This window comes from Protopterus annectens, chromosome 4.part1 (genome assembly GCF_019279795.1).
Source record: "Protopterus annectens isolate FY-2018-M chromosome 4.part1, PAN1.0, whole genome shotgun sequence".
Taxonomy (NCBI): Eukaryota; Metazoa; Chordata; order Ceratodontiformes; family Protopteridae; genus Protopterus; species Protopterus annectens.
Window position 1 is genome coordinate 812,013,536 of NC_056734.1, and position 15,112 is coordinate 812,028,647.

The 15,112-nt window shown below is 36.9% G+C and overlaps 1 protein-coding gene across 1 annotated transcript in view; it reads right to left on the minus strand.

The window, feature by feature from the left end:
• The window catches only part of SAP130 (Sin3A associated protein 130), a 547,137-nt gene that overhangs the window by 211,242 nt on the left and 320,783 nt on the right, over window positions 1-15,112 (minus strand). The window contains exons 14-15 of the mRNA XM_044070859.1: window positions 5,380-5,554; window positions 3,751-3,855 (exon numbers count right to left, since the gene is read on the minus strand). Coding sequence (XP_043926794.1) covers window positions 3,751-3,855; window positions 5,380-5,554 — 280 coding nt within the window. The remainder of the gene's footprint in view (window positions 1-3,750; window positions 3,856-5,379; window positions 5,555-15,112) is intronic.

A 15,112-nucleotide genomic window follows, 5' to 3' on the forward strand; every position in this document is an offset into this window, starting at 1 on the left:
AAGGTGGCCAAGTAGACTACATTGGAAGATAGACAAGTGCCATTCACTTTAAATACATAGGTTCTATTGGTATCTGGATGGATAAAAGTATGCTAATGTACACAAAAGTTTTTTGTAACTTTCGAATTAAGAAATATCTCTAGTGCACTGTATTCCACATGGACAGTTAATATCTTTTCATCACACAAGGTTCACATGATACCTTGTCATAGTTTGTAAGACAGTTGGTACTGGAGATTTCTTTGCAATTACTGGCAAACTAGCACTCTCCAGTATTAGTACATACTGTTTGTGCACGGTTATCATCTCAGATCTTTCTACCTTCTACTATAGCATTTCACACTATATACCTCAAACATGTAACTTGTTCACTTATTAAAATATGAATAGTAAGTGACAAATTATGGTGATATCCACTTCTGGACAGGATAGCTTATGTCAAAGGTCTTGGTGTGCTCGTTTATGTTCGCCTAGCGCTTCCTTATGCTGCCTGTTTATTAATTGGTAAATCACTTGGTTAAGGAGGTTAACTTCAAAAATATCAGCATGCCATAAAGAGCTATGGATGTTAAATGGAAGTGCACAAAAAGCCTACTTAAGTGAGGCACTCCACTTATTACCAGGTTTTTAATAAAAGAGTTTTTGTAGTAAGCCATAAAAGATGCCCCACCTTAACGAAACAAACAGAACATGCAAGATGGTGAGCTGTGCTTGTGTTTTTCATGGTAGTTTCATATGATCTTGTAGTCCACATTTTACACATCAGTGTATTCAGAGATAAGATGTACTTACTCCTAAATTGCAGTAGTACACATTTCTTTCTAATCCATAAAGTGCAAACTGGCAGCATGACTAAGTGCATCTTTTTTGTAATGAACAGGAAAAAAAAGGATTACAGCAACACTGCACTGTATTTTGCCATGAAATGCCATGTACCTTCTAAACGATTAATTTTTACATGTAGCTGACAACTGCAGAAGTGGTTAGACCTTAATAAAAATAGGCCACTAATGGTTTTAAAGTAGCACAAACCATTAATCTTAAACATTTTATTTATTTTAAACCTGTGCAACCTAGTATTGTAGCAGCTACTTAGGGAGAATGCTAGGAGAATGCTATTTTGTTGCACAGATACCCAAATGAGATACAACAGAGTTTATTGATGTTAAATGTCTGCTGGACTGCATTAACAGTGGTTAAACATGGCAGAGCAGTAATGTGAGGACATAAGGCATAGTTGCCAAGTGTAAACTAAACAGTAATCTTAGATTGCATTCACAGGGTGATGTTATACAAATTTATCAGTGGAGTAGATGTGGAGGTCCAGGGAATAGTCTGTCCCTGCAATATGCTGCTTACCCCCCCCCCCCCATTTATGTTCTTGTTCAAACTGGCCCCTTTCACATCTCCCTGACGTGATCCTGTGCACCATTTTTCCAGTCCTCCTATTCCATTTGGTCTCAAGTGAGAATAACTGTACCTGCTTTAGCTTCTCATCATATTCCTTCCCCTTCTTCCCACAGCTCGCTGTAGTAGCTTCCCCCTGGATTATTTTTAGAAGTGTGATGATCTTTACTTATATAACCTCCAGAAATGCACATTTTACTCCAAAAATGGTCTGACCATGACCAAGGCCTTGTAAAGAGGATGTCTTTATCCCAGTGGTTTGTACCACACTCTTTGTGAACTGAAGTTTGGTTGAGGCTGCATGAAAACAAAGTGTTATGTACCTGGGAAGATTGGCTTCCACCTACACCATTTAATGTCAGAGTGGGAATCAATAAGATCTGTTTGTTCCTTTCTCTGGGGATAATGAATTTTTGAACACCAAATTTAGAACAGGACTTCCAGTGGACAGAATCCCATATCACCAGGCTAGTGTCACATTGCTGCTTGCATTTTTGTCACACTGTCTACTTTGTATTAAGGCGGAGTTTCATAGTTAAGTAATAGGCTAATTGTCTTTGTGGACCATTTTAAGCCTAGTTACTTTTTCCTTGTTGAGAACAAAACAGTGTACCTCTGGTTTGTAAGGCAAACATCTTAACCACAGACAGCATGAAAGCTCTTCACTTGACCCATTCCCTGGGTCCAGTGGTTTCAATATATTAAGCCATTGCATTAGATAATTATTTAACATATTTATTTATATTATGATATTTATTTATTTATTTGTAAGGCATACAAGTTTCTTACCAATGGTGTATGGATACTGTTTCTTCCTTGGCAATCCTTTCTACCTATCCCCCTGCTCTGTGGACAGCTCACAGAGGCATCAATCCTGGAATGAGGGTAGGAGAATTTCAGTGACTGATGTTTGGATGTTGACAGAATTCTTTTTGCATCAATGTACTTTAGGTTGGCTTTATGGACTCTCTGATATGGACTGCCACTGACAAAACAGTCAGTAAGGCAGTTGTGTGGCACATTAACATGCAAGGTGTGGACCTCAAATGTACCAGTTTACTGGGAAGCGGTCAGATGTGGGAATGGTTAATGATTTGGAACCATTTCCTAGTTGCTTTGTCGAGTTCAGGAAAGTTCAGACCACAGATAAACGTGTAGAGAAATTTAAACTTTTACAGCTTTTGCTTTAAACCGCATGAAGCTCAAATCTTTAAGGAAGACAGCTGCAAACAGGAAAGCAGCTTTCTTTGAAAGGAAACGTTTAAAACCCATAATGAAATTAATATTCTGAAAAGAAAATTCAGCAATGTTCAGAAAAAAAAATCTTTACGACAGCCCCCAATCAGGGATGAAGAAAGTTTCCGTGGTGCTGCATACTACAGAATACCGCTTGAAAGAAAATGACTGAATGGGCACAGCCACAGTTCCTGCATCAAAATGAACCAGTCCTGCCCAAGACAGAACAGTCAGCAGATATCACTGCTTACTGGCAGACTTTAAAAGACTGTCTTCTAAATGTACAGAAACAGAAAAAATAGATTTTAACTTCCCTTTTCAAAACACGGTGAGGCATTAAAACTCTACTATTCAGAAATGTGAAAGCCTGGGAATTTCAGCCCTAGATTAAAAATGTCCCCTTACAGTACAATCCATGCTTTAATCAACTTTTGTACAGCACTAATGTCTTCAATAAATTATTCTCTACATATATAGATAAGCCATTAGGGATATAGTGAGGCTGATCATATGGAAGTCACGTTAGGAAATTTTTAGCTTCTAAAACGTAGGTGGATTTCCCAAACAGAGGAACAATGCTTCCTTTTCTGTTTTTCAACTTCTAACACTGCATGACAATAGAAATCCAGAGTGGGCTACTCTTACTAAGGCATGTGTGAAAATTGGATGTGGTGCAGTGTTTCAGGGCTCTAAATTCCAAAAGAAGTTCTGAGACTGAAACTGCAAAAAAGATCAAAACTGACTGATGGGAGAAGCTCCCTTCCACATCCACACACACACCTACATATATATGAATGGGACTTTTCTCCTTTATCTCCTACATAATTACTTTTATTCTGAGTCACTTTAATTCTAAGACAAGTAATTTCAAAGTTTCAAAATTTCAGACTCCAGGATCTGTGTTTTATAATATCAAAACCTGAACACATGTACGAACCTTGTGTAAATGATGCACATTTGAAAACTTAGACTTGTTAATACACGTCCTTCGCACTCTGAATACTGGGAGCACAAAAATATCCACTCCCAGAAATATATCATGCAGTTAAACATTGGTAATTTCCAGTTAAAGAGGACGGCTTACTGCTTATCCTAACTGATACCTACCCAGCAGGTCGAGGAGACCCAGAAGCATTTCGCATTGTGGTCTCCACCCGAGGACTGGAGGCTTCTGATGGTTGTGGAGGGATGAGACTTTTCCGTACTGCCAGGCTGCAGGAAAGAAAACAGTATCACACACACGGACTCTTCAGTTACATGAAGCTATACACAAGGCTAACTTCAAACTTCATCAGCTTCAGAATGTGGAATCTCAGTGGATGAAAGTGCTACCTGACATGAGACACTTCCCTAATTTCTCAAAATTTAGAGCTGCCTTATTAAACAGTCAAATTATATATGTATATATGTATATATATATATATATATATATATATATATATATATATATATTCACAGTGTAAATGCTTTCCTCTAATGAAACATATCTAACTTTTAACTCTGCACTAGAAAATTTCCATTTTGCATTCTTTTCTTCTCCCTCATCTGATAGTTTCGTAACTTCATCCCTGCTTAGTTACAGCATTGTCTGTTGTGTATATCTACTTCTATTTATTGTCTAAATGTTTTGTGCATACCTAATACATGCATTCACTACACTTATCTTAACAGTCTGCTTTTTAACAACGGTTTATGCATCTTGAGACAGTATGTACATATGGCTTTATGCATTTTAAAAACTTTGACATACCCTGTATCCTAACAGAAAGGAAAGGTTCAACAGATTTGTAATAATAATTTAGCACATCTAATGTGTTTACAGAAAAGAATCATCAAAGAATGATACATTAGTGCTCGATTTTGCATACATGAATGACATCAACAAAGGTCCTAAGCTGTATGTTTTAATTCACAGTCCTCACCAAACTTGGATCATACCATTCAACTGTCCAGAATTTTACAGTGTCCAGATTTTTGCCACATATTTTTGGTCTGTCCCTTAAACGTTATAGTTTTCTGGCAAATCCATGAGGACTGCAGTCACCAAGCAATGACAGATACTTGAGTTTCAAACTTCATAACCTTCAGAAAATGCATGGTAGTGCAAAATCTATTATTCTGACAACTGTCTCAGTTTATAAGAGCAATAGATACATTTTTGTCCCTGATTTTGGGCATTTATCCAGAATTCTATCTAGATCATACTTCTTAGCACAAGTAGACAATGCTGTTATAGTTACATAGCACTCACGTACCTGGCTGGACTAACCTGCATGCAGAAATACTTCCTGGCCTTGTCTAGCCAATATTCTCGGTCTCATTTTATTAGGAGCAGAGAAAATTCCACGCTCTTTTTATAGTGTACAATGACTTTCATTTTTCACAGCAATGTACAAAGTCAGACATGAGTGTTGTTCATACTTCATGGCAAGAAATGTGTAATGTGTTTATTTTGACCAGGAAATGCTAATCAGCTAAAATATGTAAATGAACTTTCAAACATTTAAGTTTGCTAAGCAGATGGGGACAGATGCTGAATTCCAGTTCCATGTTGAAGTTCACCACTATATAAAAGCATGCTTAACTCATTTATGACCAACACATTAATATTTACAGCAGCATAGCTTTCTCTGTATTGACATGGTCACTGGCACTCAATCTACATGAAATAAGGATGTTCACTTGCCTTGTGTGAAAACAGCCTGACAAGACTGTGCTAAAAGGTTTCCAACTCACCCGTCAGTGGCTGGTTTCTTACGAAGTATGCTAGGTCGTGGTGATGAACCTTGAGCTGGTGCACTTGTACTGGTATTCTGCGTGTGAGTAGGAGCCACAGTGGCTGGTGCTGACACTGAGCTGAAAGTACTGTTAATGGAGTTTGTCACAAGGGTGGGTCCATCTGCTAAAAGCACTACAGAAAAAAATGTGACAGAGAAGCAAGTTAAAACAGGACATTGCAGCATAAAGAGAATATCCTGAAAGTACTGCACTAGAAGAAAAAAAGACTGGTCATACTTGACTTGCCACAACCATATGTCTTGTGGCAAAGCACCCTTTTACTAACTTTACACAACTGAAGTTTTACTAGTTTAAAAAAAACCTCTAAAACTCAAATTTCAGAGAGTATCATACAAGCTTCCTTTTTGAGAAGGTTACAGCCATCTAATTTATAACCTACAGGTGACTATTTTCCCTGCATTTTCACCTCACATTTACATCCTAAAACAATGTGACCAAGTGAGACTGCATTTAACCATTTTTAATGCATTTTCCAACACTAAAATTTGCAGTATATTACAAAGTTTTACTTTTTTTTAAATAGCAAACATCTTTATTAAATTATCACTTCTGTCTTAGGCAATCACACATTTATATAAATGAAATCAAACCATATTGACAAAATTCTAGCAAGCATTTTACATCACAATCCATACTGACATAATCATGGTTACAAACATTATCCATCACTGTAATCTACCCAATCACTGTCGGTCAAACATTACATAGCTCATTCAAGTCTTGCCTTCTTTTAAACCTTATTCCTCCCCTGTATGTAACTGTTCCTACAGTTCTCATTTTATTCCTATGTAATTTGGTCCTACCCTTTTTTAAAGATCCTAGTTCCAGTTGTTTTACCTCTGTTACCATATTCACTACTTCTAATAGAGCTGGTTTAGGCTTTGATTTCTATTTTCCAGTAATTCTGTTTTTCGCAGCCATCATAATTAAGACTCAGCAAGGCCTTACTACTTGTAGGCAATTCCGATTCTGTATCATAGCTTAGAAAAATCATTTCCCTAGTTACACAAATTTGCTCACCCAGTAGTAGTCTGTAGGGAATCTTTAAAGTCTGCCAAATCATTCCACTCCTTTATATATTCCCGATTACCTCTCTTCTCCATCACACCTCCAACATTTGCTGTCTACCTGAGGAAAAATTATGTGGACTCTACTTGGGCTATAAAAAGTATCTATGTAAAAATTTCCAGGCAAAAATCCTAAATCTTCCAGACTTTGCTGCATATTTGGGAGATGTAAATATATCCCCCCAATGTTTCTTTCTGAACTGCTTCTCCACTCTTTCTTCTCAATCCTTTCTAACCTCATCTGATTAATTCTTATAGCTTTCATGCAATATTTTATATGCTCTACTAATTATTCTTTTTTTAATGGCAGCTTCTGTTCTAGATTTTACTAAAAACTCTAGCAGTGCTGGTCTTTCGTTTAAGACCCCCCTCCCCATTTCTTTCTCTTTGCATATACTCTGACATTAAGACTTGATAAGGAAGACAATCTCTAACCTACAGTCCAAATAAATACTTGGCGTCTTCCCATTCTCTCAAGTTATTTGCTCCCGATACCTTGATTCCTTCTGCCAGTTTTCTCCAACAGATTCCAGCCTTTCTTGCCTACTGTCTGAATCCCTAACTGAAGTCACCCCTATAGGCAGAATCTCCTTTCTCCATTCCTGTGCTGGCTTAGTTCTTGGAATACTTTCTGCTACTATATGAATACAATATTCTCTATGATTATTGTTATTCTCACTAAAGCTCTGCATCCAAAATCCTAGTCTCTCCTTGTTTCTTGAGCTTCTCCCCCATTTCATCAGTTTCCCTTTCCACTTTGAATTATAGGTTTCTGGTTGTGCTGTGTATAAGAGTCTTAACCGTGGAGCTCTGAAATACTCCTTCAAATCAGGTAATCCCAACCTACTTTGTTCTACTGAAAGAATGAGCTTATCCCTCTTGACTTCCCAGGTAAAATCCTTCAGCTCTTTATTAATTGTTATCCACAACTTCTCCTTTGGTTGGTAAAAATATTCTCGACCTGTGTATAAGACTAAATGGACTAATACATTTTAACTGTGTGCATCTTACTATCCATGTCAATGTAACAGAACTTCCAATTTCTCAGTTTTTGTATTATCTTTTATTTAGTCTCTTCCCACATCTCCTTAGCTGCCACACTGGAATCATTTTTAATCCATACTCCTAAATACTTCATTTCATCATGTCCCCATAAATATGGATATTGCTGAACCAACTTGTGTGTGGGTACATAATTTACCACTACTGCCCTTGTTTTAGCTTCACTAATTCTGTCTCTCAAAAAGATTTGAAACTGTCTCAATAATGTTCCACAAAACTATAATATCCTTTTCTGGTTTTGTCAGGTATGAAATTATATCAGCTGCAAATAGAGCCAGCTTTTCTTGACTACCATACCAATTATATACTTGAATTTCTGAGTCCTTATTATTTCCCAGTGGTACTAAATATAATGCAAATAACAAAGGGGAAAGAGGACCCCCTGCCAAGTTCCTCTCCTCAAGCAGAATTTATCAGAGGACTCCACCCACTTTAATTTTCATCTCCGATCCTTCATATTTCCTCCTAATCAATCTGAAAATTTTATTAGGGAATGCAAAGGCTTCCATTGCCCAGCACAACGTCCCAGATTACTCTGTCAAATGCTTCCTCTACATCAAGAGCCACCAAAACAGCTGCATTTTCTAACATTCTGCTTCCCCCTGGATCATTAATGTTCTGTTACTGTTGTCAAATGTTTGCCTCCCCTCCACAAAACCACACTAATCCATATGTATCAATTATGGCATCACTTTCGCCATCCGTTTAGCCTTTATAGACATAAAACACTTTATGATCACAGTTTAGTATCGAATGGGTCTACATGAACCTGGCTCTAATGGATCTTTAGCCTCTTTAGGTATTACAGATAATACTGCTTTCTTCCAGGATGTTGCTACTTCTCTTCCTCTTAAAATACTGTTAAACAAAACCTTCCAGATCTTTATCATTCTCCCCTCCTAGCTTCCAAACTTCCACAGGAATACCATCTAGTCCTGGGGACTTTCCTGTAGATTGGTTACACATCACCATTTTTATCTCATCGCCCCTATTTCTAACTGTTCGTAGTGCAGCATCATCTACCTCTAACCTTGGCATATTTAATTCTTCCATAAACATTTCCATCTGTACCTTTTCTTGATTTCCATACTTCTCTGCTTTATGCAAACTTTCATAGAATTTCCAAATTAGATTTAATACCTCTACAGGATCTCGTTACCTTGCTTGTTATACGCCCCTAAGCTTAGCAACAGATGTTTCTACTTTCTGTTGCCCAAGGCATAGTGCTAAATGTTTTTGTGCTCTTATCAAAAACAGTTGCTTAATAGCAGTCTTTCTAAACTCCTGCACATTATCAAGGTAATTCCTTATTTTCTGTTTAGCATTCTGCAGTTGCTCCTCTTCTTGTTCTGTGAGATTTCCCCCATTCTGCAATACTTTAACATTTGTCATTCCCGCTAAATAATTCTTGTTAATTCTTAACTGCATCTCCCTTTCTTTAATTTCCACTCTGTTTCGAAACTCCACTTGAATTTTATCCCACTCACTAGCTATATTTTCTGAAGAAATTTCTACCTTCTCTAATAGCTCCTGAATAATTTCTACTATGCATTCCTTAAATTCCTCTTTACAACAGATAGGTGAGAAAGCGGCAGTGTCTCATTTTTATTTCATTAACCTGTATTTTTATTTTAGTTATTAATGGTGCATGATAGTTACTGGGTGCATATCAAGACCTTCAATTAAATGCACATGTTCCTGTGAAATATAAATTCTATCTAGCCTAGCCCAGTTTTAAATTCACATCTTCCACGTCAAATATATTCATAAATTTCTTCAAAAGTTTACCCTCCTTTGTTATACATTCCCTTCTGGGCCCCCCAGACAAATCTTCATTGCTGCAAATGAAATTCCAGTCCCCACCTGTAAGTAATATCTCTTACTGAAAGCTGATCACTTCTCCCAGAATTTTCTTAATGTCCATTACAGCAGCTTTAGGTAAAATATAAATAAATGCCAGTGTAATCCCCCTCCCATGCCAGTAGCCCCTTATTACTACAAATCTATCATTACAGTAAACTCTCTCTTATCCGGCCTCCTCTTTGACCGGCCATCAAATTTCTGCCATAGCAAAAGAAAGAGAGCAACACTTCCCCCTCCTCTGGGCTAAATAATGACAGACATTTGAGTTTTGGACTTCACATTAATTAGAAAAATGCATACTAAAACAAACCATGTTATTCTAGTTGACTTATAACCTACAAATGCTATTTTGTATGCATTTCTGATTAACAAGCCATTTGTTTATCCAGCCTAAGGTCCGGTCACAGCGAGACCGGATAAGAGGGAGTCTACTGTATTATCTTTTTTATCCTCACCTATTACTACTGGAGCTCCTCTTGCAATTAATACAAGTACTCCTCTTTTCCTTTGTTCCAGGTATTCTGCTGAATAACCACCCTGAAAACCTCTCTTTATCAAATTCACATGTTCAGTTCTTTCCAAGTGTGTCTCCTGTAGCATAACTATTTGCACTTTACATTTTTAATATAGTGCACTACTCTTTCCTTTCTGTATTTATCTGTGAGACCACTGACATTTAAGAACATTACAGAAAGCACCATTGAATTAAAAAGTAATTATTCCCTTTTATGTACAACAGCTTTTTTGCTAAATGCCTACTCCCTGCTTCTGTGTTACATGTATACACGGTTTGGCATGGTAAACTTTTATACAGTTGTTTCTTGTCATATCCATTTGTGCCTATGTCACATCTTACAAAACTTTTTTTTTTTTTTGTGGGTTTTCAATAAAACAAACACCCAATACCCCTCTAAAACCTAACTTAATACTAACACACAAAACTATGTACATCGTCAAATATTTAAGTTTAACCTCCTAATAGGAACAAATGTCCCAAACTGACAGCCACACTCACAGACTTTAACCTAAAAGAAAAGTTATCAATGCTAAGATGCATGGTGCAGCCTGTGCTGTCTGTTTTTCTCTTATCTTTATAGCTGTCCCAGCTGGGAAAACACCTGAATGCTTTCAGAGAACATTATCCTCTATCCAATTTCTCTTTTTTTATCCCTAGCGAATTTATATATCAGATTGTAGTCAATATTACCAGATACAGAATTGCTACTAAGCACACATTTATTTGCCAAAAAAAGCCTTATAAGATTTAATGTTCTTTTCAATTTACTTGCTTTTTCTTAACACTTGTTACTAGATCAAGCTAAGGGACTTAATTCCGTCATTCACCCATGCAAGAATGAAAAAAAAACACATTATCTTTTCTTTTGTCATGCTCTTTTAACCAGACTTTTTTTTTTTTTTACATTGCAGTGCCTACATTCCTTAAAACTAAACAAGGAGAAAGAGAAGGGAGGGAAAAAAACAGGAGCATCTGTTTACAATAGTAGCCCCTTTACACTTGAAAACAAATGAAAAAAAAACTTTACTTTATAGCGTGCAAAGAAAATCATACACTAGAAAACAGTACTATTAACAAATTTTTGTTTTACTTACAGTTAACTTTCTCCCTCCTCTCTCCTGCAAGTATTTTTCGGAACATTAATGACATGAAGTAGGGGATATACTTCAGAGCCCCTCACAAGGCAAACAAAGTCCAAAAAAGTCTTAATATTTTCTTGTTCTGTCAAATTTCACAAATAATATTACTGCTTTGTAATCCCACATTAATCAGTTTACAAGTTAACAGTTTTATTCGTCTTCATCTCCATCACCCAAAACTTGCCTTTGCTTCATTTCCAATGTACTCTCGATTCTTCTAGTCAACTCTCATGTTCCTTTCCTTCTCTCTACCATTTTCCATTGAAGCAATGGAAAAGGTTTCACTCACTCTGTTGTCTTTATTACCAGAAGAACAAAAAGCAGAATACAAGGTTTAACTTCTGATATAATTATCATTCTGTTTTAAATTTTCTTCTTCTGGTCTCCTCTCCAGTCACCATTAGCACCTTCCCACAGAATAATCCCTTTTGTTGCCTCACCTTACCTGCACTTTAAATGGGGTAAAGGCAAGAGCTGTCCAGTGGAGTGACACCACTAGTGCAGGTGGGGTGTTTTTGTTCCCTATTCTCCTAACTCTTTGGTGACTAGGGACATGTAAATCCTGAAAGCGCTGGGCCCAGATATGCACGTAATTTCCCAAACATACCGTAACCATGGCTAAAATTTCTTGTAAGGCTGGAATATTTGTCATCAGCCTTTCTTTCTGCTGTTACACCTCCTAGCCTCCACCAAAGTAGCAGCTGCATAGTGGCCAACACTAGTTTCACATGACCCTGAGATGGCAAGTTAATGCCAGCTACTCACTCCCATCTCTCACAGTTGAGTCAAGCACTCAGAGTGCTAGATCACATCTATGTCAGCAAAGGCCCAGATGTGGTTTCCCTTATTATATGCACCATGGAACTAGCCCAGTCTTATTATCTTTATTATCACTCAACTTTTCCATTGACGGTAATTTCCAACTTTCATTTACTTATGAATACTTAAATGCATCTTCTACCAAGCATTCTTGCTCGGCTGTATAACTTCTGGTGCTGTGGCCAGTGCTACAAATACAAAGGGTCCGAAAAGGATCAGATACCTTATCCTGTTAACAAATAATTAATCAAATAAAGAAACAATAAAGTCTAAGTGCTCAAACTAAACTAAGTTCAACAAGGGCTGTTCCTTGGACTTCTAAGACGGCTGCACACTGCAACAGGTCAGCAGGTTAATTAGGGCTCTCAGAGGGTGAAAACTGAAAATGAGATAGAAAGGCCAATAAAATATACCAAACCTTGTACGACTCAATTACTGAGTAAACTGCCAAGAGTGCTATCAAACAATAAATTTGTAGAATGTAAGACAATATCAACCAGAAAAGGAGAAGAAAAATTCTAACATGGAATAAGGAATAATCTTGCAGCTGTTCTACAAAAAGCAATTCAAGTTTTAGCTTTGGTATAGGAGATGACTTGCAGTAATTTAGGAGAAAATAAACTAATATTCTCAGGTTTGTTTTAAATAAGTGAAACACTAAAGGAATATATAAAGTCAAACAACAAAAGGAAAAATATATAAGCTTTAATTATCTATTCAGACAAACTGAAAAAACTGTTTCAAAAAAAAAAAAAATACCTAGTAGATAGTAGACTTAGAAGACAGAACACAGGTCAAAGCTGAAATGTTTTGCTACACTGGAGAAACTGGAAGGAACAGACTATATTAACTTTATGGAAGTACAAAAAGCAACCAAACTCAAACTGGTACTCAAGAGCAGGATTTGTTGATTGAGATGGCGCATCTTTCAAATGCTCAACATCTTGCCATGAAAAAGCAGCCAAGACCAATATTAGTAAAGGTGAAATCATACCGGCTAAAACAGTGGTTTCTGAGAAAACTGTGGCAGAAGGGGAAATTATTAACTCATTGCTTCCTGCAAGAGTATAGTCACCAGGAAAGCAGAGTTCCTGTGTATCCTATAAGAGTACAATCATCTTTCAAGGTACTTGCCTATACCCCTGAAATAAGTATACTTGTCACTGTTTTCCAAGTCTAATTTCTGAAATGATACTAAAGTAAAATACACAAAACTAACACAGCAAGATGGCATCTACAAGTTGACATGATTTACTAAGCATGCCAGTGAAATGGTCAGCATGGGACGTGTAGAGCTGGAGATGAGGAGTGTTTGCAAAAAGTTATGAAAAATATGAAATACTTCCCTACTTACAATACTAATGCAAAAACAGATTGTGATACTGCTGCTGGAAGTGGTGTATTCAAGCAGTGAATAATAGTAAAAAATGGCATCAGAAATGGGTTACGTGAAGGCATTCTGAGATAAAACACTCTTGCTATAGCAGTTATGACTATTACATATACTTTCATAACTGTATTAATTTCATAAAAACTGTATGACTTACAGGAAAAGAAAAGGTGCCATCTTAATATCAGGGCATAAAGTGTTGCCAATGATACTTGCCTATCTAACACATATGGTTTTGTAGGTTAACATGGTTCTGAAATATCGTGAAACGATTACATGTATAACCAAACAAAATAAGCAAAATAGAAATACGTAAAAGTAGACTCTGATGATGCCAAAGTGAGGCGAAAGTGCTCAGTCGTGATTGCTTGCTTTTAATTTGCGTTTACTTTGGCTGTACTTTTAATAAATTGAGTTCATACCACTCCAATGTGTCAATGGTTACCTGCAGAGACTTTTACGTACTACATGTATAATTTGCACAGGTACTGCAATATCATAACAGTATTATGCTATACTTGCTTGTTATGCATCACTGGAAAGTTCTTGAAAAGTTGAAAAATTCTCTCACTGATATTTTGAATCTATCTTATATACTTGCAAAGATATAACTGCGGTGGTGGTGCTGTGGTAGCATTGTCGCCTCACAGTAAGACGTTATCCTGTTAGATTCTCAGATAGAGTGTCTTCTGTGTGGAGACATGCGTGAATGGGCGTACCTTCGTTGAAGGTTGTGCATCAGGGCCGGCAACTCGGCACGTAAAAATCTACTGCTAATCATTAGTGGACCAGAGTTCTGCTGTGGCGACCCCTAATCGGGAAAAGCCGAAAGACACAACATACTTGCAAAGATATAACCCTTTGACTACAACACTAGCACTTCTGGCAAACAAAATAGTTTTTCTTTCATAAATCTGCAATAAATTTCAGTATCTAAAGACATACCTTTGAAACTAACACCAATGGATAGCCCACTGTCCAAAGAAGAGCTTTCATATTTTACATTTTTATAACTCACATTTACCAGATATTATAAATCTAATGAAGTGTGGTTTCAGTACAGGATTCGGGTGAAAAGCTCTCAGGAAGCAAGTGGTTTACTAGATCTTAGGAAGCAAAGGTGCTAGCATCTTGCTAGTCAGTATTAAATGAGTTAAAAACTGAGGACAGCAGATTGTTCTGGAAAATGATTACTCACTGTACACCAGGCAGAAAGGCAGGTGTGAGATTCATGCTAGTGTATCCAGCTTTCATCAGAATTTATTTTCCTGGAAGATCAAAGACATTTTTGGATGAAGAATCGACTAAGAATGAAATGAAAAACTTAAGCCAAAAAAAAAAAGTAAGCCAGGAATTAGAACAGGACTCAGTTTCTAATTCTTCTGAAAAATAACAAAGCCCATTCAGAGACTTTGCCAGTGAAACCTTCTCCATTGTTCCAAAGGAAAATGCTCGAGTAACAGAAAAAAGCACAAGAGTTGATTTGAAGAGTCAGAACTACCTTGGATTTAAAATAGGAGACTGGTGCTGGGAGATGGACAGGCTCAAGATGACCAGCAACACTGTGAAATTACTGAATAAGTGGGATACTATAAAGCAGCAAACATATTAAACATGGGAATGGATACGTGAAATGCAGTTTTGTAAAAAGCTGCTGAAAAAAGCTGGAATTTTGTTGACTGTGTTAAACTGGAGGGTGGAATGTAAAACATATACCCCACTTTACAGTATGACTCTGTTAATACATCTGCAAAATTTTCATGACATAAATTGTATGTTATACTGTAATGCAGTCTTTTATAGTGTGTTTTCA